General features: G+C 47.1%; 1 protein-coding gene across 4 annotated transcripts in view; it reads left to right on the forward strand.

Moving 5' to 3' along the window:
* The first annotated feature begins 241 nt into the window (after nucleotides 1-241).
* The window catches only part of LOC140641312 (solute carrier family 22 member 4), a 44,784-nt gene continuing 17,724 nt past the window's right edge, over nucleotides 242-27,301 (forward strand). Inside the window, exons 1-4 of one of the 4 annotated variants that reach the window (XM_072840949.1) lie at nucleotides 242-898; nucleotides 16,342-16,445; nucleotides 18,303-18,457; nucleotides 27,006-27,177. In XM_072840949.1, the coding sequence (XP_072697050.1) occupies nucleotides 506-898; nucleotides 16,342-16,445; nucleotides 18,303-18,457; nucleotides 27,006-27,177 (824 nt within the window). In that variant the 5' untranslated portion in view covers nucleotides 242-505. The remainder of the gene's footprint in view (nucleotides 899-16,341; nucleotides 16,446-18,302; nucleotides 18,458-27,005; nucleotides 27,178-27,301) is intronic. The other 3 variants (XM_072840948.1, XM_072840950.1, XM_072840951.1) reach the window with 3 other exon arrangements.

Genomic DNA, 27,301 nt, shown 5'->3' on the forward strand with positions numbered 1-27,301 from the left:
GAGACGCCTGCCCGGGCGAGGCCTGGGGCGACGCTCTCCCCCGCGGGCCCCAGCGCCGCGGCTTCGCTCTGGGAGCTCAGCGTCGGGGGTCGCGGCGTGCGCGGGCACCGGGCTTCCCCTCCCGCGGCCGGGAGGCACCCCGAGCGGGAGCGGGCTCGGCGGCGGGTCGCGGGGGCACGGGGGCGGAGCACGAGGCGGGGCCGGCGGGGAGCCCCACCCGGGCCGCGCCGCCGCCCTCCTCTTCCCGCCCCAGCCGGGATGGGGGTGTGGTCCCGGGTGCCTCCGGTGGCTTCCAGCTTCGAGACCCGCTGGCTCCCGGGAGCGTTCCGAGGGCCGCAGCCTGTTTCCCGGGAACGCTTACCCGGCCGTGCGCCCCAGTTTCCCGCAGCCTGCTTGGCCTCCGGGCGCATCGGATACCCTCGGGGAACGCCCTTGCGCGCGCGGCTCTGCCGGGGGCGCAGTTCTTAGCTCCGCTTGCTGCAGCCGCGCAACAGCGGTGGGAAGCATGCGGGACTACGACGAGGTGACCACCTTCCTGGGCGAGTGGGGGCCCTTCCAGCGCCTCATCTTCTTCCTGCTCAGCGCCAGCATCATCCCCAACGGCTTCAATGGAATGTCAGTCGTGTTCCTGGCCGCCACCCCCGAGCACCGCTGCCGGGTGCCCGACGCCGCGAACCTGAGCCGCGCGTGGCGCAACCACAGTATCCCGCTGCGGCTGCAGGACGGCCGCGAGGTGCCGCACAGCTGCCGGCGCTACCGGCTCGCGGCGATCGCCAACTTCTCGGCGCTCGGGCTGGAGCCGGGACGCGATGTGGACCTGGAGCAGCTGGAGCAGGAGAGCTGCCTGGATGGCTGGGAGTTCAGCCAGGACATCTACCAGTCCACCATCGTGACCGAGGTGGGTGTGCAAATGGCCCTCCGCCCACTTCAGACCCCTTGAGACTCCCTGGCGGCGGCCCCTGGGTGAGAGTTCCCCGCACCCCGTCAAACCTGACTGGCTGCCAACTGTGCTACGCTTCCAACACGTGGTGGGTTCTGTATAGTACGGAGGGGATGGAGCAGGGAGTGTTGTCACCAACTGTCTTTCCCTTTAGAGTTTCATAACAGATGAAATTGTTTCCCAAGACGCCCGTTGCAGAATGCTCAGATATAGAGTCTGAGTCAAGTTCTTGCTACTGGCAGGAGGAGGAATGTGGGGATTTCTGCTGAGCCCAAGTGTGGACACAGAGAAGAGCCTTGCTGCCAGGTGGGCCATGGGCAGATCTAACCTGTTCCCTGGCCACAGACTTCTGGAAGCATCAGGGATTCCACTGCTCTGACACACACCTTTTGGTGAGGCTTGGGGTCCTATCTTGAGGCTCCAATTTCTCTGAAAAGGAGCAGAGGGACTCCCGATGCTGACCGGATGCAGGGAACCATAGGAGCCATAACCCTAGCCCCAATGTACTGATGAAGAGACCGACTCACACAGACCCTTTTGAGGATAGGATCCAGTGGTGGACAGGGTTCCAGCTTATGCCATTAGCCCTTCAGTTTCCTAAGTGGTTCGGTGGCAAGTTGTCTGAGTTTCAGGAATCAGGCTACCCACATAACTTTGTCCCCTATACTTCGTATTTTGCATCTGGTAAAGGCCATGAGACATTGGATCCTTTTGAGGAGGGTATACCCAGACTAGTTTTCTTCTGTTGATCAGGCAAGTAGGATTTCCCAGGCCCTTCCTCCAACTCTGTTTCTCCCCTCCAAAAAACTGAATGTGACCCCTATTAATTCTCTTCCCTCAGCACAATGTGGCAATCATCAGACATCATGACTGGCCTTATGCTGGACACTAGACTGTAGATATCTGGGGTTTGGGGCTCACTTTCAAAGCTCAGATGCCCATGGGGCACACTAGCCATACCACAGAGAGGGCTAACATCAACCCTGGTTAGTAATAGGGTTCTGGAGCCTGAATTCAAATTCTGGATGACTTGCTCTATGACCTGGGGCAATATATTACCCTCTCTGTAGGGATAACAGAGTGAGGAAATTATCCTAGAAGAGGTGTTAAAATTTGATCTGAGTCTGGAAATATGAGTAGACCTTGACTAAGCAAAGATCATGGCAAATTCTGCAGGTGGAATTCCCAAAGATCCAGGTGGCTGGTGGTCAGAGAATTGCACCTGACTACCAGCCACCTGGAACTATGGGAATTCCATATGAGGCTAGAAATGCCAACAGATATCATTTCACAGTGGGCGTTGTAACTGAGGAATTGACTTTATTCTGAGGAAAGTGATGTAATAAGATTTTTTTTTATTTTATTTATTTATTCATGAGAGATATATATAGAGAGAAGCAGAGACACAGGCAGAGGGAGAAGCAGGCTTCATGCAGGGAGCCTGACGTGGGACTCGATCCCGGGACTTCAGGATCACGCCCCAGGCCGAAGGCAGGTGCTAAACCGCTGAGCCACCCAGGGATCCCAGGTAATAAGATTCTAAGCAAGGGATAGCATGGCCAGATTTGGCAGAAGCTTACTCTACCTGCTATGAAAAGCAAGAAGACCAGCAAGGAATCTGTAGGAGTTTCCTTGGCAAGAGCCTGGTGGCCAACTGGGAGTGGTGGCTATAGAGTCTATAGAACCTGTGAAAAGTGGGCTTATCCTGTGGACCACTTCTGGATCCCCCCTGCATTGTCACCATGCCTATCTTGGGCGCTGAGTTGACTATGATTCTCTGGCATTGTTCCTTAGCAGAGGCTCCAAGTATGTGTCCATCTCCTGCCCACAGCCTGGTATTGGGGCAACTGAGACTGAGGATCAGCTCCTTTTAACTCAGTTCCTCCAAGTGTCATCAGAATCTGAGCAGAGCTGGCCCTAGTAGCTGCAGCACCCTCTGACAACTGGTTTGACCTCTTTGCCCTTACTTGCTTTGCCCTTCCCTTCTTTCCTTCACCTCAGGGTGTGAAAAATGGATAGCTGTTGGCCTCCAAGGCCATAGCTCCCTCTGTTGTGCTCTGCTTAGGGTCCTGTGGGCACCTCTGGGGATTCATATCGTCGCACACTCACATTCATGCAAAAGGGTTTGCTTTCTCAGCAGCCTTTCCCTTCCTTGCTTCTTTTTTGGGTTGTGGAGTAAAATAAGTAAGGAATGAGTGCTGGTGTTTGGGAGGAAGGAGGGGAGAAGCACCAGGGTGAGTAGGGGGAGGTGGCTCTCCCCAGAGAGATGGTGGCACAAGAAGTCCTGGAGTTAGACTGGAGGGCCAATTCTGACTGCACCCCTAGCCACTTGGCTCACTTCAGCAGGTTACATCACTGCTCAAAGCCTCAGTTTCCTTAACTATAAGAGTGGACACAAGTATATGAAAATATGCTCAATATTACTAATTATTAAAAAATATATTACTAATTATTAAGGAAATCAAAACCACAATGAGATACCACCTAACATCCATTAAGATGGCTGCTATCAAAAAATACAGAAAATAACATGTGTTGGCAGGGATGTGGAGAAATTGGAATCCCCATGTACTGTTGGTAGGAATGTAAAAAGGTGTAGCCACTATGAAAAATAGTGTAGCAGTTCTTTAAAAAATTAAACTTAGAATTACCATTGAATCCAGCATATCACTTCTGGGCCTATATACACAAGAATTGAAAGCAGGGTCTCAAAGAAGTATTTGTATGCTTATGTTCATAGCAACATTATTCATAACAGCCAAAAGGTAAAAGCATCCCAAATGTCCATCAATGGATACATGGATGAAGAAAATGTGGCATATAGATACCATGGAATATTATTCAGCCTTAAAAAGGAAGGAAATTCTGACATATGCTACAATACAGGTGAATTTTAAGGACTTTATGCTGAGTGAAATAAGCCAGTCAGAAAAAAGACAAAAACTGATTTCACAGTATGAAGAGTAGTCAAACTCAGAAAAACAGAAAGAAGTAGTTACTAGGGGCTGGGGCAGGGAGAAATGGGGAGTTGTTGTTCAATGGGTATAGAGTCTAGTTTGGCAAGATGAAAAGAATTCTGGGGATTGCATAACAATATGAATATATTTAACTCTACTGAACTGTATACTTAAAGACCATTAAGATGGTTAACTTTATGTTATGTGGTTTCTTTTTTATAATTTTTTAAAAGTGAGGGGGATCCCTGGGTGGCGCAGCGGTTTAGCGCCTGCCTTTGGCCCAGGGCGCGATCCTGGAGACCCGGGATCGAATCCCACGTCGGGCTCCCGGTGCATGGAGCCTGCTTCTCCCTCAGCCTGTGTCTCTTCCTCTCTCTCTCTCTCTCTCTCTCTCTCTCTCTGTGTGACTATCATAAAAAAAAAAAAAATTAAAAGTGAGGATCAGGGCAGCCCGGGGGGCTCAGAGGTTTAGCGCCGCCTTCGGCCTGGGGCGTGATCCTGGAGTCCCAGGATCAAGTCCCATGTCGGGCTCCCTGCATGGAACCTGCTTCTCCCTCTCCCTATGTCTCTGCCTCTCTCTCTCTCTCTTTCTCTCTCTCTCTCTCTCTCTCTCTCTCTCTCTCTGTGTGTCTCTCATGAATAAATAAATAAAATCTTTTTTAAAAAGTGAGGATCATAAGAGTGCACAGCTTCTCTGAGTTGTTGGGAGGACTCGGTGAGGCCATGCCACACCCCTCAGAACCAGCAAATGGGGATCATTGGCCTGTGGGTGAGGAGAGGTAAGGGCAAAATCTCATCACCTCTGGCTGTACAATATGAGCATTGTGGAAGCTGTGCTAAGGTCCAGGATGCAGCCAGAATAATGGGTGATGAGACTTGCTAGAGGCTGTGCCCCTTGGCTCCTGGGAAAGTTCTAGGACCTACAGAATAAGATATAGGTCCACATCCACACTGACTTGGCCACTGCTGTGGGAGAAGTGGCCCCAGCTCAACCATAGGGTCAAGCTCAGGGACCCTGACCAGGTTCTCTGCGTCCCAGCTGGCACGATCCAAGTAAAGGAACTGTCATCAGATGGTTTCTGTTTTAGCCCGCCATGCAGGATCTCTCAGTGGGCATACCCTTGGGGACAGCTGAACCAACACGTGACCCCCACAGGGATGGCAAGGTCAGCCAGGAAACCAAGGATGGCATGTTCTGCTTGGAAATGCCTCTCATAGAATGCCATGAGGCAGGAGTGTGGTTTTTGAGCTGGGACTTGCATGAGTGTGTCTGTCTGTGTATTTTTGCGTAAGGTGGTTTCCTTCCTCCAGGGCTGTTTATAAAGTCCAATTGATGATTCTTTTATAGTTATTAAGAATTACATTTTTACAAACTTCCTTTTGAATGAGTTTTTGACTTAGAGAAAAGTTGTCAAAATAGTATAGAGAATTCGGGCAGCCTGGGTGGCTCAGCGTTTTGGCGCCACCGTCAGCCCAGGGTGTGATCCTGGAAACCTGGGATCGAGTCCCATGTCGGGCTCCCTGCATGGAGCCTGCTTCTCCCTCTATCTGTGTCTCTGCCTCTCTCTCTCTGTGTCTCTCATGAATAAATAAATAAAATCTTTAAAAAAAAAAAAAAGAGATTCTCTGTCTCCCTTTAAAAAAAATAGTATAGAGAATTCACATATACCTTTCAACCAGCTTCCCTTATGTTAACAATTTACATAACCATAATTCCTGTATCAAAACCAGGAAATTAATGTTAGTTGCTCTATAATTAACTAAACTACAAACAGTATTTGAATTTCACCAGTTTCTAGTAGTGTTTTTTTTCTAGTAATATTCCCCTCACCACCACCACCACCAGTAATGTTCTTTTTTCTGTGTTTGATCCAATCCAGAAGCTCACACTGTACTTAGTTGGCCTGCCACCTTAGTCTCTTCTGATCTGCGACCATGCCTCTCAGTCTTGCCTTATCATTCATCACCTTGACACTTTTCATGAGTCTATCAATTATTTTGATGAATGTCCCTTGGTTTGGATTTGCATGATTTTTCTCATGATAAGATTGAGCTTGTGCAGCTTTTGGTAAGAATATTGTAGAAGCAATATGTCCTCAGGGCATCATACCAGTGGGTCTATGGTGTTGATAGGGCTTGTGATTGGTGATGTCAGCTTTGATCACGTGGTTAAGTGGTAGTCTGCTGGGCTTTTTCACCATGAAGTCAGTATTTTTCCCCTTCATAATTGATAAGTATCTTGGGGGATATACCTTGAGACTATTCAGATATCCCGTTTATCCTCAAACATTTATCCGCTGATTTTAGCATCCATCTCAGGACCTTAACAGAAACAAGTATTACTGTGGTGTTTGCCTAGTGGTAATTTTGCATCTCCCACATTCTTTCCAATTTATTAATTGGAATTCTTCTCTAGATAAGAGCTTCCCCTTCACTCCCATTTATTTATTTATGCAATTATTACTTTGGTCCAGCTTAAACCAAGTTATTTTTCACTTCAAGGATAGCGATGGTAAAAATCCAGGGTAAGGTCCTTCATCTGTCTCTGGAGTCAGAGCTGGAGGAGCCTGTATTTTCCCTTGCAGGATGGAGTGCCAGACACCTCTTAGCTATGTTATCTGCAGGGTGTGCAGCACAAGGACAGAAGCAGGGACTAGTGGGATATGGCCCAATGGATTGAGACTAAAACTTCTGTTGAGGAAGGAAGGGACCCCACACATCACCAAACAGTCTGTCTGATACAGAGTCCTTGCTGCTGAGACCTACTGCAGTGGCGAGACCAGCCTCAGTGAGCATGGCTCTCTGTATAACCCTTCAGTGCCACAAACCCCAAAGAGAAAAGGTCTATGTGTGAGAAAACTCAAAGCCCTCCTGCCCTACAGCTGAAGGAACAGAGAGGGCAGCAGATATCCTGCTGTGCAGATTTATCAGAGTCACAGGGCAAGGGCCACAGGGCAAGCAGTAGGGGTGAGCCTGGCTCATGGCCAGGGTGTAAGCCTGGGTTGTCTTTTTCCTCAAATATGCCCACTTTTCTCTTGGAACATCATTAGGCAGACTTGATACCCTTCAGTCCATAGGCTGGGAAAACTAGGCAGTCACCTCTGAGCTGAGTACTGTTTCTCCTAGGCCCCGTGATCCAGAGGCCCTGTAAGAGCCTTTTTGTTAAGGACCAGATTTCTGTGTCAGGCTCCCAGTGGCCCAAGGCAGGCATGCTGCTCCATCACATGGGCTCCTTTCCTCTTCTAACATGGTTGCATCCTTTACGAACCCATGGGTGGAGCTGCTGGTAGGTATACAGTCTCCAGCAAAGGGCCTGGACCTCTTGAAGCACCAGCCTTGTGCCATCTTTCTTGGGACCTGGGTGGGATCAGGGCATGAACAGAGCAAGACATATTGATTCTCTACCCATAGCTCAAAGGTATGAGGTCGGAACCTGGAGGCCTCGTCTTCTGCTATCAGGGCACTTATGGGAGGCATTGGGAGTAGCAAAGGAGGAACAATGACAAACTAAGGCTGGTACTTGGTTGGCTACTACATGGGACTGCGTACAGCAGCTCCCAGGGGTGTGACTCATCTGAGGCCCAGGTGGGCTCTGGCGAAGGTAAAAATTTGGAGCAATAGGCAGGCATAAGCTGTTTTCTTTCTACCAGGCCTACAAGCTACCAGGAAATGCTGCTGGCTAGTGTGGGGACTGGCAGCTTAGCTGTCAGGACAGCCTGAATGTTAGCCAAGTTCACACTCAGACTAGCTCTCTGTCAGATTCCAAAGGGGAGGTGTTGGATCTCCGCCTCCAGGCAACACCGGGGAGATTTTCTAAAAGTTTTTTCCAGAAAACAAATAAAGGAGACTAAGGGAGTTTTCCCTTGCTCTGGTATGAATGTGCTTCCCTGTTTGTTTAGCAGCTGCACCCCCCAAACAATTTCCCTTGTTGCTTCTCAGTTATGATCCTCTGACAATGGCCACGAGGATCTGAGTGTGCTTTTGTCTGGAGGCTGCTTCACCCACATCTCCTGCCAAGTTTCTGGATAAACAAACTTTGTCCACCCCTCCTGGTGGGCAGTAGAACCCTCACACAGAGTCCAAGAGGTAGGATGGTGTACTGACAAAAACAAAGCTTTGGCAGGGTGGGTCAGAGGAGCTGCAAGTGCCTCAGGCCTCTGCATGGACAGTAATTTACATCAGGCTAAATTCAGTTTATGTTCAAGGCTAATACAGGGCTTCTGTGTTGTCTGAAATCTTGGTCTACTGTTAAGCATACCTCTGAGCCCAAAAGAAAAGCAAGGATTCCCATTTGGAGTTGTGACAGTGGAGAGAGAATGGAGGCTCTTGGGAAAGGCTGGGTTGAGTCACATGCCTTGGCAAAGAGCACAGATAGCCCAAGGCTGGTGACTTTTGCTGTGTATTTGCAGGTCTGGAGGGCAGGTTCACAGTGGCACCTCCAGAGCTTCCCCTCCATGCTGGGAGGCTGACACAGACCCCATCCCATTTACTTACATACCCAGAGTAGAGCAGTGGACCTGTGGTGGATCCAGTGCCAGGATGCAAGGGGGAGAGCCTGGGCTCTGAGTGCCCCCTCTACTTCCCTCACATTCCTCCACCCCATCCTCACCGTCCCACTCACACCTACCGGGTCTTTTGCTTTGATTCAGCCTTCAGTGACCGTAGAGTTCTCCACTGAGACCTCCCCAACTCTGGTTGCTTTTTCTTTACCTCTAATCTGAGAAGAAATGAAAATATTTTGAGGTCTAGCCACCTCCCTGGATTCCATGAGCTTTGAGTTGTAGAGGCTTAATTCCTGTTGAGTATAACTGAGAGATTGGGGAATCCCATCCTCTACTTGGCCCCTACTCATATAGTGGCAGCTCTACCCCAGATTCCACAGGCTGAGAATACTAGGACCCTGGTCGTGCATATCCCAGATTGTTTGTAAGGTAAATGTTCCATCCAAGGAGAGTCAAGCCAAAAAGATAGAGGCTACCACTCTTACCCAGTATCCAATTAATAAACCAAGGCATCACTCTGGAGGGCTTCTTTGCCTGCCACCAGCTCTGGAGCAAGGGCTCAGATATTTTTGTCCAGGGGCACAGGTAGTCCCTAAGAACAGAGAGCTCGGAAGCTGTCCCCATAGGAAATAACTTCATTTGAAAAGAAGTTGAAGAAGAAAAACACTAATCTATATAGCTCAGAAACTCAGTGAATTTCAACTAGAAAAAAACCAAAAAATTCCACACACTGACATTATAGAAAAACCACTGAGAGCCAAAGAGAAAGGAAAAGTGTTTGGTTTCTTTTTTAAGATTTTATTTATTTATTCCTGAGAGACACAGAGAGAGGCAGAGACACAGACAGAGGGAAAAGCAGGCTCCATGCAGGGAGCCTGATGTGGGACTTGATCCCGGTACTCTGGGATCACTCCCTTAGCTGAAGGCAGACACTCAACCACTGAGCCACCCAGGTGTCCCAAAGGGAAAGTTTTAAAAGCAGCAAGAAAAATATGACTTGTCATGTACAAGGGAACCCTAATAAGTTTCACATTTGACTTCTCATCAAAAACTGTGGGGCAAAAAAAACCCAAAAAACTAAAAACAAAAAAACATAGGGCAAGAAGGCAGCAGAATAACATATTCAAAATACTGAAAGGAAAAAGATGTCAACCAAGAATCTTATTTCCAGCAAAATTATCTTTCAAAAATGAAGTAAAGATATTCTCAGATACAAAAATAAATAACAAAGGCAGTGAGAAATTTTGGTAGCCCTGCTATCTTACAAGAAATACTTAAGTTATTCAGGAATACATTTTTTTTTTAATGCACAACTTAAGCTCCAAAAACTAAAAAAAAAAAAAAAAAAAAAAAAAAATCTTGAAAGAAATTAAAGGAGACCTAAATAAATAGAAATACATGTCATGTTCTGTTCACAAAACAGATGACTTAATATTGTTAAGATGGCAGCACTCCTCAAATTGATCTGTAGGTTCAACACAAAAGATGTTCAGTGTCATTAGTCATTAGGGAAATGAAAATTGAAACCACAATGAGACACTTCCTAACACCTGCTAGGATGGTTAAAATTAAAATGACATACAATAACAAGCATTGGTAGGAATATGGAGAACTGAAACCCTCATTCATTGCTGTTGGGACTGTAAAACAGTGCAGCCACTTTAGGAAACAGAGAGTTTGTTGAAACTTGGCAGTTGTACTCCTACATATATGCCCAAGAAAAGTGAAAACATATATCCATGCAAAATCTTGTCCACAAAAGTTCATAGCATCATTCTTCATAACAGCTGAAAAGTAGAAACAGCTCCATTGTCTTATCAACTGGTGATTGGCTAAGTTAGATGTGGCCTACCCATACAATAGTATATTATTTAACCACAAAAAGCAAAGCACTGTTATGTGCTAAAACAAGATGAATAAACCTTGAAAACATTATGCTGAGTGAATATGTATATATGTTGTATATGTTCCACTTATATTAAATGTCCAGAATCGGCAAATCTTTGGAGACAGCAAGTATATTACTGGTTGCCAGGGGGTGGGGGAAGTGAGTAGGAAGTGACTGCTAATAGGTATGGTGTTTCTTCCAGAGGTGATGAATATGTTCTAAAATTAGTGCTAGTGGTTGAGTAATTCTTGGAATACTGAATACCACTGAATTGTACACACATTACAAGAGTGAATTTTATGTGACGTGAACTGTATTTCAATGAAGCTATTATAAACAAAAAGACTAAAAATGCCAGATTTCCCTACCCTACTCACTCCCTGCCCTATTGCTATGGTGGCCAGGAAAGTTTTTGCTTATTCACAACAAAGTTATGAAAAAAGAAATTGGAGTGGACGTGTGTTCTATTGTTAACTACTTCCTGAGTTTCCTCCTGGAATGAAAAAAAAAAGTGTAAGATGACATAGTAGAAACCTCTTTTCATTCTTAAATGGACTATTGCTAACTTTTCATTCACAGTCATCTCTGAGATTGATACCCATTATAAAAGGATTTTATAGTTTGTATCAAAAGCTTTTTCAATTGTTGGTCATTGACCAGGAAATTCTTATTTCTAAGAATTACTGTTGCCACAAATTTAAGTGTAACTTGCTTTACTTATTTATTCATGCTGTTTGTTCTAAGTCATGGCCATGAGGACAAAGGCATGGGCTCCATAAAAAGGGAACTACCATTTAATGAGGTCTGAAACATGTCAGACACTGTGTTAAACACTCCACTTATATTTCCTGTCCTGTGCTCACTACAACCCCAGGAGGGGTTATTATTGTCATGTCTCTGAGGATGAAAAGGGAGGCCAATCTAGGTGGGTGAAAGCCTAAAGTCACAACCAGAAAGTGGCAGAGCCCAAAAGAGCCTGTGCTCTGCTCAACATCAGACTGCCATCTGGAGTTCTCAGTTCTATGGAGATCATTAGGGATAACTTATCCTTATGGTCCTTGATGGCTTTGGTAAAGGCTAAAACTGCTAGACTGGCTACTTTGAGAGTTCAAGGCTGAGGGTGATTTTCAAAGGACAATGTGTGATGTCTCACATTTCCCAAACCCCTTTTCCATTACATCTGATTGTTCAGCATTCAGCATTCACTCATCAGCAGTTTGTTCAGAGTCCACCATGTGCCTAGCCCCATGCGAGCATTAGTTATCTAAGATGAGTATCTGAACGAGTTCAGGTTTTAGAACTCTGTCCATCTGGAGGAGGATGAGGTAGGGGAGGCCTCTTTTCCTCCCTAGCCAGAGAACAAGGGCACGGTGGCCCAGAAGAGAGCCTGCCCTGCCCAGGACAGCCAGGCTCATGCATGCACAATATGCACACTTGATCTGTCCTGTAAAGAATGCTTGACCTTGAGCTTTGTGGAGGTAGTAACCATGTCTGTTTTGTGCCCCACACAGAGTCTGGCCCAGAACAGGTGCTCAATGACGGTTGAATAAATAATTAAGCAATTCCTTTTACTAGTCCACTAGAACTTGGGCTGGTTGCTTCATTGCTCCAGGCCTTCATTTCCTCATTTGAAAAATAGGGATAAAGAAAGTACCCATTTCACATGGCGACCTTGAGATCACATGAGATAATACAAGGCACAAAATGAGCACCCAGTATACTATAGTTGTCATTTCTGTTAGTACTGCTCAGTGGCATGAGAAGCATATTCTTCTATGTCAAGAGTGACCTCTCGTCTTCTATTACCTTGTGACCTGGGTTGTTTTTTCTTAAAGCAAAGCCAAAAGCTAGATGGCCTTTGTGCAGAGTTCATATTAGACCAACTTAGAATGTTGGTCTTAGACCGTGAGGATCAGACAGACACAGTAACCCTGGGAGGGCATATCCAGTGCCCCCACACTGCACAGTTTGGGGCCACTTAGTTCCCACAATCCACTCTCTACCCAGTGTGTGTGTGTGTGTGTGTGTGTGTGTGTGTGCGCGCGCGCGCGCGCACAGTGGAAAAGGGGATTATGTTTTAGAAACGTTAATGCTTGACCTGAAAGCACAGCTCCAGAGCAATGCCAGCCAGTTCCTTAATAGACTGTCCACCACTAGCCTCTGAGCAGACCACATGTGTGTATGTTTGTGTGTACATGCATGTGTGCATATGTGCAGAGATACAAGGGACAGTTCTATCTTATTTAGGAAAAGACTATCTTCTACTGGGTTTACAATGTCACTGTCAGCCACAGGGAGTTCTCTGGGCTCTGGCTAATGGAATCCCAAAACACACAACACACCCTTCAAATCCCAAGGAGCTGGTCACAGGTAGGACCTGGCCTTCACTAGAATAACCCCTTGGAGAAAAGGGCCCTTCTTCAGGCTGGCAGCTGATTTATCAGACTTCGGTCCCATGACTTACAGCTGGAACTTTGTCTGCTGATCCTGTGTCCTATTACTAGGGCCTTTGCAGCTTCCCAAAAAGATTCTGTGGCACAGTAACTCTTCAAGAGAGGGCCCAACCTTGAAACCAACTATGAGTAGCCATGACATCAGCTGCCTTCCCCTGCTGGGTATGAGCAGGATTTCCAAAAACCAATAGCACCAACCCTGGGCTTGGGACAGGTGGCTGCTGTGTGCATGTGGCTACCACCTGTGCCACAGGATGCTGATGGGGATTTGGGACACCCCTCTTCAGGGAGGAAGAGGAACCTAGAGCCGTGGCTGCATAGGCTATAGTAGGGAGTGATGGGGAGCTGGCCCATACCTCATCCTTCCTAGCACCCCAGTGCAAAACTTGCCCTGCTCCCTTCCCCAAAGAGACAAGCCTCGACCCACTACTGGGCCATCTTTATAGGCACACAAACTGTGCAGTTATATGGGGCTCCACACTTGGTTGTAATGCTCTGCTACTGATGTCTTGAAATTCTTCATAATTTTTGAATAAGAGGTCTTGCATTTTCATGTCGCATTGGGCCTGCAAATTAAGTAGCCAGTCACTACACTTGCCACATAATCCCTGGTGCCACAATCTTCTTCTTTCTTTTCTGTCCTTAAGTCTTATTTATCCTGCCTTTGGGCAAAATCCTGACAGAAAATACTCAAAAAAACACAAAAGAAAGCTCTTCTCTTTGGAAGAGCTTTCCTACTTGATTGGAAATGAAATGGTGACAGTGGATAACAGATACACTGATACCCATGGGATTTTCTGACATCTGTCCAGTTCTGAAGGCTGGTAGTTTTCTTACCCCTAGTCCTAGCATCTCCCTTGAAGAAACATAGTGGATGGCATTTAATAAGCTCATTTGTCTGACCTTTAGAATTCTTGCCCAAAGCATAACATGGGTAAAGGTTGAACTCTAAGGCCTGAGTTGGTATTTAGCAAGCCTATGTATTTGCAAACAAACACTAGTCTCTGAGCCTCATTTTTGTTTTTTGTTTTTTTTTAAGATTTATTTATTTATTTGAGAGAGAGTGGGGTGGGGCCAGAGGGAGAGAATCCCAAGCAGGATCCATGCCCAAGCACAGATCCCAATACAGAGCTCAATCCCACAATCCTGAGATCATGACCTGAACCAAAACCAAGAGTCTAATGCTCAACCAACTGAGCCACCCAGGTGCCCAAGCCTCAGTTTACTCTAAAACAAAACAAAAGGGCAGCCTGGGTGGCTCAACAGTTTAGCGCCACCTTTGGCCCAGGGCGTGATCCTGGAGACCCAGGATGGAGTCCCATGTCAGGCTCCCTGCATGGGGCCTGCTTCTCCCTCTGCCTGTGTCTCTGTCACTCTCATTCTCTCTCTCTCTCTCTCTCTCTCTCTCTCTCTGTCTCATAAATAAATAAAATCTTTTTTAAATTTTTTTAAAAATTAAAAAAAAAACAGACAAAACATGTTATGAGGCTTAGGAGTCTCAATCATTAATCTGTTTGTTAGGGCAGATTCTAAGCTCCTTTCTGATACTTTAGGCAGCAATCTTTGGAAGTGGGTGGCCATTAATTCAGGTACATGTCTTGTCTATGCCTTCTGACCCAAGGCATGCCAAGGCACATGAATCTGGGCATTCAGTTTTGGAGGGTTTGTCCCCTCTCCCCTGAAACCCCTACAGGAACCCCAGTTGAAGCAACTGTTCTCTGAGCATGGTCTGAAATGCAATCTCTGATTGTGCTTGAGGAATAGAGAGCTGAGGTCTTGGCCCACTTTGTTTTTCCTCTGCAGAGCTGTGCTTAGACATTCTGCCTGTAGCCAGCAATGTGGGTGCCAGGAAAGGCAGCCTCATGAATCTTGTTATTGTCTTTAGGACGGCGGTGTTTGCAAGGACATTATCCTCAACATCATGGCTTGACCTCTTTGTGGAAGGAAGTATATAGGAGAGACTTCTCTTAGGTCTTAGTACTTAGAAATACTAGCTTCTGGAGAACGAGTTTATTGCTTTGCATACAGGGATTCTGCAAGCTGAGCCACTGCAATCCTTAGAACCTGGCAAGCAGGCAGGCCCCTGGGCAGGATGACTGGTTGTCAGTCTTACCCTTGGCTTGGTTATTTTGCAATCCCTCCTCCCCTGGGCTGTTTGCCCTGATTCCTTAGCTTTTTGTTTTATACTTTCCCCTTGTATGTGTCCTTATAAACATCCCTCTCTGCTACACAGTGAAGTGTGATAATAAACATGGGAATTCATTTTTAAATCTACTTCAGGGAAGTTGTGAGGATTAAGAACTGAATGGCTTCATGAATGTCAAGGAAGCAGCACAACCACCCAGTTGAGGTGGGATTCAATAGGAGGCAGAGTTTTTTTTTTTTTTTTTCTCTAGACTGGATCATCTTGCTACACACAGCAATCCCCTGATCCACACAGCCCATATATATCTATATATCTATATATATAGATATATATATATATATAGAGAGAGAGAGAGAGAGAGATGTGTATATGTATGTATATATATATGTGTGTGTGTGTATATGTGTGTGTGAGAGAGAGATATATATACCTCACTGAACACACTTTGAAATTTTTGCAACCTCCCTTGAGATTTTGCTGACTTGACTTAATTAAAGAGCTGAGAACTAAAATTCTTCCTGAAGCCCTCATTTTATGGGTCCACCAGTAGGGACTTGTTAGGGCTAAAACAGCCCACAGGCCTGAAGCACAGGAGGAACCACCCTTCTGGGAAGGCTGGGTGGGAAGGAGTGTGGAGGAGGGTAGAGGAGATAAAGAGTGCTGGAGAGGTGCAGATCCCCCACCCCCATGGCCACACAGTGGGCCCTGAATTCATGCCCCATAGGCTTGGCCTATGGTATGAATGGAGCAGAGAGAACAAGGTTTTCAGAAGGAATCTGCTCAGAAAATATAATCACAGACCACTTGGACTTTTCAGCAGGGCAGAGGAAACTTCGGCTTAGGCCCTATGCCCTGGCCCTGGGGAGTTTCAAAGAGACTTGGAGCTTCTCTCCATGCTTGGATGTCTTCTGAAGCAGAAATATGACCTTGCTTCATACTGCTTCACAGTGGAGGGGTCACCAGGCACAGCCATGGCCTTGGCAGGCTTCTTGCTATGTGACACAAGCAAAGCTGAGGTATTAACCTCTCTAACCCCTAGAAGAGGAAGGTGAGGGGCGCCTGGGTGTGTCAGTGGTTGCGTCTTGCCTTTGGCTCAGGGCGTGATCCCAGGGTTCTGGGATCGAGTCCCGCATCAGGCTCCCCAAAGGGAGCCTGCTTCTTCCTCTGCCTATGTCTCTGCCTCTCTCTGTGTCTCTCATGAATAAATAAATAAAATCTTTAAAAAAAAGAAGAGGAAGGTGAATCACAGGGCGACAGTGACTTGGCCCCCAGGGCATGGTAGAATCAGGAGTCAACCCCAGGGCTGTGGAACCTCTGCCCTTAGCACAAAGGCAACAGCCTATCGCAGGAGAGGAGACCCTGTTCCAGCTGCCATGCTAATACTCCCTCAGATCTGGGCTGGGGCTGGGCCTGCTGGAGGGCTGGACTCACATTTCATGTTGTCTTCTCTGGCAGTGGAGTCTAGTGTGTGAGGATGATTGGAAGACGCCCCTCACCTCCTCCCTGTTCTTTGTGGGTGTGCTCCTTGGCTCCTTTGTGTCTGGGCAGCTATCTGACAGGTAAGGAGGCTGGGAGGGAGGAAAGCTGGAATAGGGCCCCTTGTCAATTCACTGCCAATCTTGCGGTGGGAGTAAATTTAAGGCATTTCCACTCAGAAAGAGAGGATCCCCCCCCACACACACGCCAACAAGTCAGTGAAAGGAGGAGCCGTGATGTCTCATGTTTCCTGTTCCATCAGCCCCTTGCTGGAACCTTCTTTTGTTCAGTTCTCCCAGCCTCAAACCTCCAGGGATTTGGCCAAGGGTCAGGAAGACTCAATGGCCTCACTGGAAACAGATTCTTATATCACCAAACCTCTCAAAAAAAAAAAAAATACACTGCTACCCTCACCACTACTGCCCCACCTTACTTCTTACTCTTAGAAGGTCTAAGAGTTTGGTCTGTCCACAGACAGCCATCCATTAGTCAGAGGAAGGTCCAGACAGCCAGGACCCATACTGCTGCTGTGGGTCAGGCCCCCAGCAGGGCACCAGGGCCGCAGAACTGACCCATGCTGGTTGTGGGCCTCCTGAAACTCAGAGTCTAGAGGAGACAGTGCCATGGCCCCAGGAAAAATGCCTCACTAGCCCCTGAATGTCCTAAGGGCACCAGAGCAGGCAGGTGGGAGTGCTCAGTAGCAGGGTTGAGAAGGCTTCCCAGAGGACTCCCTGTCCCTCCTTCAGTTACAAAGTCCCAAGGGACTACAAGCCCAAAAGCCTGAGACCTGAATTTGGAAAATGTGGTAGGAGACTGTTCTGCTCACACCTGTGCTCCATTCTACCCATTGGTCACCATCAGAAAGTAAAATGAGACTTAAGCCAACTCTTGCATCATATTTACAGTTGCAAGCTACACTTCCCGTAGACGATTCCCACACAATTTTGGTTGCACATTAGACTCACCTGGGAAAATTGATTAAATCCTAATACCCAAACTGCATCCCAGAAAATAAGAATCTTGGGGGGTGGGGTGCTGGCCCCAGCATTTTTTGGGAGCAGGGGATTTCAAGTGCAGCTAAGGTTAGATACCACTGCCATAGAGGTAGATCCTCATTCCAGATTGACAGAACTAGATACTAGATTACCTGCAATATGTACTCATCCATTTTCCAGAAATGTGGTGTCAGTTTCTACCTGTGGCTTTTTTTTTTTTTTTTTTTTTTTTTTTATTTATTCATGATAGTCACACAGAGAGAGACAGAGAGGCAGAGACACAGGCAGAGGGAGAAGCAGGCTCCATGCACCGGGAGCCCGATATGGGATTCGATCCCGGGTCTTCAGGATCACGCCCCGGGCCAAAGGCAGGCGGCAAACCGCTGCGCCACCCGGGGATCCCTTTTTTTTCTTTCTTTTTTTTTTTTTTTTTTTTCCCCTGTGGCTTGTTCCAAAGAGCAGATTTCTCTCTTTTTTTTTTTAAAGATTTTATTTTTATTTATTCATGAGAGACCAGAGAGAGAGAGAGAGAGGCAGAGACACAGGCAGAGGGAGAAGCAGGCTCCATGCAGGGAGCCTGACGTGGGACTCGATCCTGGGTCTCCAGGATCACGCCCTGGGCTGAAGATGGCACAAAACCGCTGGGCCACTGGGGCTGCCCTAAAGAGCAGATTTCTATGGGGACCTTGCATGAGCTGCTCTATGCTTTCGAGATATAGGGCCTCCACAGAAGTTTTAGGATCTCAAAAGGCACCTCCTGGGGAGATGGATGCCTGAGACATCACAGAGGAAGAACTCAGGAAGATGAGGCCGAGAAAAGTTGTTACAGCCCTGAAAACAAAACAAAGTCTGCAGTGATAAGTGACTCAAAGCTTGCCACATGCCCTGAGTTACAGCTGCCTTGACCTGCATGTGCCATGTTTTGTGCTGTGCTATATTCTACAGGTTTGGCAGGAAGAACATCCTCTTTGCAACCATGGCTGTGCAGACTGGCTTCAGCTTCCTGCAGATTTTCTCCATCAACTGGGAGATGTTTACTGTGTTATTTGTCATCGTTGGCATGGGCCAGATCTCCAACTATGTGGTGGCCTTCATTCTAGGTAGGAATGGCTTCAACCCTCAGAGCTTCTCCTTCCAACCGTCTGAGAGGCCTCAGAAAAGGGGGCCACTAAAGAGGGCATAGGGAGTGCTCTTAGCACAGAAGGAAGCACCTCAACCCATCGGCTGTCCTTCTAAAACAGGATCAGCCTCAGATATACATGTGTTGGGGAGGGGGCTGTAGTCTCAGGTTCTTCGATCTAATCACAGACAAGCAAGTGCTCACAGGGAGCCAGCTCTGTCCTGGGCTCTGAAATGCGGTAGTGAATGCCACCCACACAATAACTGAGACACATCTCGGGAGCATAGGGCTTGGGAAAGGCACAAAGTTGGGGTGCTGGAGGAGGAACCACCTAGAGATGTCTTTGATCTGGGTTGTGAAAGCTTGGAACTTCGGTCTGGGCTATGGCACAGTGTTTCTGGCAGCTGTGCCTGGCCCCTGGAGGGACTAAGGGTAGTTGGTGTGGCCAGTACACAGGTGGAAGACGCATATGCTGACAGGAGTTCAGTGCCAGACGGCCATCACTGGGCAGGTCTGGCCTCACCCTGAGTCACAGTACACCCCAGAGCATATCAGCTGCCTGCAGGACGAGTGCTGTTGATAGTACTCCTGTCTCCTAGCAGCAGCCTTGCTTCTGGAGTCTCAGGCAGCATTTTAGGGACACACAAGCTAAAAAGGACATGAGGAGGCCCCCAGCGCTCTCACCAGCATTTCCCCGGAGGAAGTGAGGTGAGCTCCAAGCAGCCTGGCCAGGGTCACCCACAGGAGCAAGTGTCCCCAACATGCTCTCTTTGCCAACCTGTTCTCTTCCCCGCTGAGTGGGGGTGTGGGGAATGAGGGGCCCCTCTGGTACAACACATACCAGTTCCCATAATCTCTTGTGTGATATCATCATTGGCTCAGTGCTGGCCTAGTTTGTCCCTATTGTCACACTGTAATTATTAATAGTGCCTATTTATTTATTTATTTAAGATTTTGTTTATTTATTCATGAGAGACACAGAGAGAGAGAGGCAGAGACACAGGCAGAGGGAGAAGCAGGCTCCATGCAGGGAGCCCAATGTGGGATTCAATCCCAGGTCTCCAGGATCACAACCCGGGCCGAAGGCGGCACTAAACCACTGAGACACCAGGGCTGCCCAATAGTGCCCTTTTAATGTGAGTCTAACAATTCTTTTTTTTTTTTTTTTTAAGATTTTTTTTTATTTATTCATGAGAGACACAGAGAGAGAGAGGAAGAGACGTAAGCAGAGGGAGAAGCAGGCTCCCCACAGGAAGCCCAATGCAGGACTCAATCCCAGGACCCCAGGATCATGACCTGAGCCAAACGCAGACACTCAACCACTGAGCCACCCAGGTGCCCCTGAGTCTAACAATTCTTAATGTCTCTGAAGTCTGAATCTGTGAAGATGGATTCTGATTGCTTTTAAGAGTCTAAATGACTCACTAGCTTGGGAGATGCTGTGTTCTCTTAGTTGAGGAGGTGTACACTCTCTGTGAGGTTGCCAAGATGGGATTGCTCACATTCCACTCCTTTAATCATTTGTGAAGAGCTCCTTGACACAGCCAAGTTTTCTGGAGGGGGGTTCGGGGGGATGGAAGAGCACACTGAAGCCACATGGTCCCGGCCATTAGCACCCTCTGTAACAGGTCCCAGCAGGAAGGGGGGGAGCCAGATGTTCTTAAAGAACATCCTTTTGTTTTAGAGGACACAGAGATTAAGGCCAGTGGTGCTAGAAGCTAAGGATTAGAAGAATTCAGGATGGAGACTGCAAACTCCTAAGGCCTCATGACCCCAAGGACACAGGGCTCTTGGGTAAAGTCTATTTGTTCTCATGGGCAACATTTCCCAGAATCTATATTCCTAGTGGTAATCCTCCCTAAACCTGAAAAGTCCAATTTGTGGCTCAGCTTGGGACACACACAGGTACATACAGACACATCCAGGACTAAACAGGCCTCCTCAAAACAGAGGACTCTGCCTGAGGCGGGCAGACCCCTCTAAGGAGGACCTAAAGGACCATCTGGAATGGAAGGGCAGAAAATCATGGTGAAGCCAGAGAAACCCTGTCACTGGGATTGGGACCCAGGTGGGGTTTGCGCCAGCATGGCATCCCCCAGGTTCTACTGAATGGCCAGTGTTGCGTCCTTCCTTTCCAGAGGCAAGGGCGCTTCTGGGGCCTTGGAACCTCCCCTGTGCGTAGGTGAGGCTGGGAGAGCCCACCCCAGCCCTCCTGCGGGGAAGTCCTGCCCAACTGGCCCTGACACTACAGCCTGCTCCCCTCCCAGCTCTCCATGCCAAGAAGAATGATAGGGCCAAGGGGGAGAACAAGATCTTGTAAGATCGGGGAGGTCCGAGATTTATAAGCCAGCCATCAGTGAGCTGGACGCTGGGCGCTGCAGGCTCCCCATCAGCCTGGGTCCCAGAGCCTCCCTGGCTGGCGTTTCACGTCTCTGTGCTCTAAAGGGAACTGCTAACGTTTGTGTCCTGGTAGGAGACTCTTTGTGTTGGGTTTTCAGGTTTGGACACTTGAGAATGTCGCTGAAAACCTATCCGCCCCCTGGAGTAGCAGACTCCGGAGTCCGGGCCTGGGATGCCGCGGCCGCACCAAGCGCGAGGGCTGGGCGGCGCCTGGCTTCCCCACAGCGCAGCAGCGCCCCCTGGCGTTCCAGGGCCAAAATGGTGAATTCTGGGTTCTGAGTAAAGTAAACGAAAGCTTGAGAGACGCGCCTTCAGTTTTATGCCCTCTGGCTCTGGGGAAGGGTTGGCGAGAATCTGTGATAATAATCCCATTTTAAGAGGCTTCACATTAATTGAGGAAGCTGAATTGCTGTCATTCTCGAAACGACGCAGAAATGGACCTTCCTTGCTCTACTTTTTAAAAAGTGTAAAGCCTGCCAGAGTCCTAGGGGACAAGGGAGGGAAAGAACAGTGCTAGCCAAAGGAACATCAAGTGGATTCACCTGATAGTGAGGCCTTGCCAAAAAAAATGCTAGTTTAGGAGGAAATGACTACTCAGGACGGATGACCCCGACTCTGCCCACACTCTAGCTCTCTCTCACCATCTCCTACTGTTTGCCAGAAATAGTGCCTCACAGCTGTCCACAGTCTTCTGGGTAAAAAGCCAGAGGCTCCTCTGTTATCCCTCATAACTACCTGTTCAAATTTATATTTCACAGTTAACTGCTTTCCCGTCTCGACCGATCCACTAATTCAGTATTTTCCTAGTGTTTCTAACATCAACCTCCTGTGCAATATTTGTGCTACTATGCTGACTTATTTAAAACTCTGCTTCCTCCGGGGTCTATATATGTTCTTCCTTTTTTCAAAAGTATGTGATTAATGGCATCCTCCTCTATAACTCTGGCTACCAGAAAATTCAGGCAAAATTGAAACTATCAACCATGCAGTCTTTATCAGTCACACATTTTTTAAATGTTTTTAAATTGAGATATAATTTGCATACCATACTATTCACTCTTTTAAAAGATGTACTTTAATGGTTATTAGTATATTCGCAAAGTTGTCCAACCATCAACTTTTTCCAACTCCAGTACATTTTCATCACTTCCTCAAAAAACCCTATACCCATTAGCAGTGATTCTCTATCCTCCTCTTTTCCTAACCTCTGGCAACCATTAATCTACTTACTGTGTGGATTTATCTATTCTAGACATTTCAAACAAGTGGAAACATACAACATGTGGTCTTTGTGATTGACTTCCTTTGCTTGATGTTCTCAAGGCTGGCTCATGCTGTAGCATGGGAATCACTATTCCACTGAATGGATTGACAACATCTTCATCCACACATCAGTTGATGGCCATCTGAGTTATTTCCACTTTTTGACTATCAAAAATAATGCTACTATCATCATTTGAGTACAGGTTTTTGTGGATATGTGTTTTCAGGTCTCTTGGATATGTACCTAGGAATGGATTTGCCAGGTCATATGGTAATTTTATATTTAACCATTTCAGGAACTGCCATACTGTTTTTTCAAGGTGACCAGTTGCATATTTTTTGTCCTTTTCTTCAAGGCAGAACTTTTGCCTTTCTTTGTATTTTACATTAATTAATTACAGTAACATTAATGTTACTGTTATCTTATTATATTCAAATTATAAGGTACCTCAAAGACTTCAAGGGATTAGATGAGATACAAATATATTAAGAAGATGCAGAAATTTGCTGCATCCCTTGTTTGCAATGTACTGAGTGAAGAAAGACTTTTTGGGTTATATACAGAGATAATAAAGATTACTTTTACCAGGATAAAAGAATTAGCTATTCCTGGGCACCTACCACATGCCAGATATTCTACTAGATACTTTACACATGGTATCTCAGTCCTTGAATAAGACATCCATGAAGTAGGACTTATCAAATTCACTCTACTAGCAAATGAGTGTTAAGGAGCCCAGGCTCCTGCAGATACCTCTCTGCACATGGCCTCTCTACTCATAACCCAGGGGTTCCTGGGTCCTACCCTATAGCCTGGCAACTGTACCACCTTCTTATTTCTTTCTTTCTTTTTCTTTTTTTAGATTTTATTTATTTATTCATGAGAGACACAGAGAGAGAGGCAGATACAGGCAGAGGAAGAAGCAGGCTCCACGCAGGGAGCCTGACGTGGGACCCGATCCCGGGTCTCCAGGATCATGCCCTGGGCTGAAGGAGGCACTAAACTGCTGAGCCACCAGAGCTGCCCTCTTTCTTTTTTTAAAAAAAGATTTTTAATTTATTTATTCATGAGAGACACAGAAAGAGAAGCAGGGACACAGGCAGAGGGCGAAGCAGTCTCCCGGCAGGGAGCCCGATGTGGGACTTGATCCCAGGACCCCAAGATCACACCCTGAGCCAAAGATAGACACTTAACCACTGAGCCATCCAGGTGTTCCCACCTTCTTATTTCTTGAGCTGGGGTCTGCTGCAGGCCTCTGTTGGTCATTCATAGAAGACTAGGTCCTGCCTTCACATGGAGTGGATCCAGTGATTCTTGGGATAACAACCAGAGAAGGGCCTTGATCAATGTGGAAGTGAGCTTACCCCTTTCTGAGTCACTCCCTTTTGGAGAGAGTACTCTGATTGGAGTGGTAGTGACAGGCAATGGGCAAACACTCCTGATCGGGACATGCTCTTCGGCTTATATGACAGAGTTTTACTCCCAAGAGACATTGCAAGGTCCAAGCAGACCAAGACCAACCAGGAGCAAAAACCTAATGAGTAAACAGGCCAAAATAGGCATCCCCAACCAGCTGTCCTCTGCTGTCACCGGTTGGGCAGCTATAGGCCATGGAAGGCCTGCAGGAAGCAGGGCTCCTCTTCTAGTGCTCCTCAGAGAGGTCTGGTCAGCCACCCCCTTGGTTCAAAGACCAGCCCAAGAAGGGAATATGCAAATCCTCACTTCTTGCAAAGAGAACATGGCCTGACCCATGTCCCATGAATGTCTCCCTTAGGAATTTCATTTGTAGCAGTGCTTGATAAGGCCTGAGCTTTGCCTCCAGGTGATTTTTTTCTAGATGGTATCCATAGTTCAAACAGATCAGGCTTATATCCTTGCTGCCCCAGTTACTACCTACGTGTGAATTGAGGCAATTTGCTTCAACTCTTTAAGGCTCAGCTGATTATGTGTAAAACAGCAGTAGTATTAGTTTATCTTTTTTTAAAGATTTATTTATTTTATTATTATTTTTTTATATATACAGTCTTTTTTTTTTTTTTCTATTTATGATAGTCATACAGAGAGAGAGAGAGAGAGGCAGAGACATAGGCAGAGGGAGAAGCAGGCTCCACGCACCGGGAGCCCGACGTGGGATTCGATCCCGGGTCTCCAGGATCGCGCCCTGGGCCAAAGGCAGGCGCCAAACCGCTGCGCCAACCAGGGATCCCTAGAGATTTATTTATTTTAGAGAGAGATAGTGAGTGGGAGAAAGAGGCAGAGGGAGAGGGAGAGAGAAGCTCAAACAGACTCCCTATGGAGCATGGAGCCTGATGTGGGGCTTGATCTCACAATCTTGATGTCACAAACTGAGCTGAAATCAGGAGTAGGACACTTAACCACTAAGCCACCCAGGTGTCCCAGTGGTAATATTAGTTCTTTCATAATTATTGTGAAACTTCAAAGAGATAATGTATGTAGTCGAAGACCTGGCTCAAAGCACCTGCTCAAAAGCAAATGTTAGCTATGGAGATGATAATGGTGACAGCAATGATGATAATGTGTCAGGAGAAGTGGCTGTCTAAAAGTCAGAGGGCAAGGAGTCGTGCTAACAAGGAACTCTTCAGATTCATGCCATCTGTGTTGCTCCCCGCAAAGACAGAGGGTTACATTTAGAAAGCTCTGTTCCCCCTTTTCTGTGCAAAGTCAGAATAACGCTGTTCTGGCCTGAGACCCGAGCTTAGAGACAGACGTTATCCAGGAATCCATTGGTATCTCTTCTCTCTCTTCTCCTATCAGGGTCATGGAATCGTAGGGGGAGCTCCCTTGGCCTCACGATATTACAAGATTCTCACTTGGTCCTGTGCACTTGATCTTTTCTGCAACCAAATCCTCTGCTGCTTCACTGCTGAAACAATGCTTAGGGACAAAGCATCCCCCTATTCATTCCCACATCATGGTCATTACAGCCAAAGTGTTAAGAATCATGGCAAGGTGGGTCTGCCTGTGGAATGGTAAGAGGGTCATTACTGAGGTAGGAAAAGATCTGAAAATACCACTCACAATCCTCAAAGAAGTCAAGCCCTATCTTTGGAAATTAGTAGAGAGGCTGAAAAGTGCCCTAGGTGGTTAGGCCTATTACCTACAGTCTGGAATGGGAGAGGCACACATTATTGGCCATGTCTATCAGTCTGGTGTTTAGAAATGGTTGTTCAAAAGGGAACCACTGAGGCACACATCTTAGTTATGATGAGTGAGGATGAAATGGGCTGGAGGATCAGGAACAAGCAGGCAGCAAGAATGGGAAACAAACCAACTATAATTGACCCATACCAATGGGGGATTGGGGCTCTGACCACCCTTCACCCACACAGTCGAAAATCCACATATAACTTTTAATTCCTCAGATTCTAACTACTAATAGAGCCTACTGTTGATCAGAAGCCTTACTAATAACAGAAACATCCAATTAACACATATTATGTTCTATATTATATACCGTATTCTTAAAATAAAGTAAGCTAGAGAAAAGAAAATGTTATTATGAAAATCATAAGGAAGAGAAATACATGTACAGTACTGTACTGTATTTATTTTTTAAAAAATCCTTGTGTAAGTGGATCCATGCACTGTAGTAATTATATGGCTCCTCTGGAATTCGCCCTTAATTCCTGAGCTTGTGCTCAGGGCATTTTAACACAACTGAGAAAATACTTTTTGAGAGACAAGCCTGAATGGTCCTTTGAATGGTCTGTTTTGTGTTTCCTGGGCTACTTTTCTGTAATGGTGGGCAGATCTCAAACAAAAAGCAAAGCTGTTGCCATTGGCCAGATCTCTGGCTCAGGGTCAGAGGACCAAGAGTAGACTCTGGAAAGGGCCTGGAGCTCCGTGACAACAGAAGGAGCTTGTTCTTGGACTCCCCCATCGCAACCGAGAGCTCCATGAGGCAGGCAGTATCTCTGGAAGACCTGTAACACTGAGCAGAGCAAAAGCCAACACTCCACCCCCCCACTCCCTGCCCCTCCCCCCTCCCCACTCCCCCCACCCCCACCCCAGTGTTCTCTTTCCCATAACAAAGCCCCACACCAAGCAAGCTTGGGCCTTTGTGGTGTTCTGGGAAAGCTCTGTGAAGTTTCCTGGGTGTGTGGCCAGCTCTAGAGCTGCCACCTGCTGGGCCAGCAAAATAGCTCCTTCTTTCTTTCCTTGGTCTGAATAGATGATGTCTGCCTGGGGCTGATCTCTGGGTAGGATGGCCACAAGGAATTCAGCCCTGGGTGGCTGGGGTGGGGGGGAGGGTGTACCCCTCTGTGTACCTTCAGGATCAGCTGGATCCTTTTTTTTTTTTTTGGATCCTATTTATCATTTCTCAGGGCCTAAGGGTAGCTAACAGTGTCCTAACACAACTCTATGAACTATGAACTTTCCACTGTTCCCCAAGATCCCTTGTCTGTTTGTTCATAGTGGGGAAAGGTGGGAAAGGCTACATGCATCGTGACCCCACAGAGTCCCTCAGAAGAGCCTCCCGGAACACCCTTTCTGCTCCTCACCCTGTGTGCTTATTTTGGAAATGTGGCTTTCTCAGAAAAGATTGCCCCTCAGGGCTGGGCATGATATTTCTGTGACATGAGACGGCCTTCAAAAGATAAATCTGTGGCTCCTTTAAAATCTCGTGAAAACTCATCCTTCTTGAAGGTGTCAAGTCTTCTTGAAGGTGTCAAGGTCACTTCCCACTGTCCTTCACCATAATCACGCCTCCTCTGGGCCCTAAGGCAAATGCCTTTTCCCTTTCCTGAGTAATTGTAGTTCACCCTAACTGCCAGGTAATGATGTAAAACAGCAAATATTGAAGTGAGCTAAAATGCTAATACTCCTCCCTTGTTTTGAACAGGAACTGAAATTCTGGGCAAGTCAGTTCGTATTATATTCTCTACATTAGGAGTGTGCACATTTTTTGCAGTTGGCTACATGCTGCTGCCACTGTTTGCTTACTTCATCAGAGACTGGCGGATGCTGCTGCTGGCGCTGACGCTGCCGGGGGTGCTGTGCATCCCTCTGTGGTGGTGAGTGTGGTTCTGTCCCAGACGGCCCCCCGCTGCGGGCCAGCGGCCTGGAGCTGGAGCCTGGCGCCTCCCCGCGGGCCCATCTCAGTGGAGCCGCCCGAGGCCAGGAGAGTGTTGGCCTTTC

The sequence above is a fragment of the Canis lupus genome, chromosome 10 (genome assembly GCF_048164855.1).
Source record: "Canis lupus baileyi chromosome 10, mCanLup2.hap1, whole genome shotgun sequence".
Classification (NCBI taxonomy): Eukaryota; Metazoa; Chordata; class Mammalia; order Carnivora; family Canidae; genus Canis; species Canis lupus.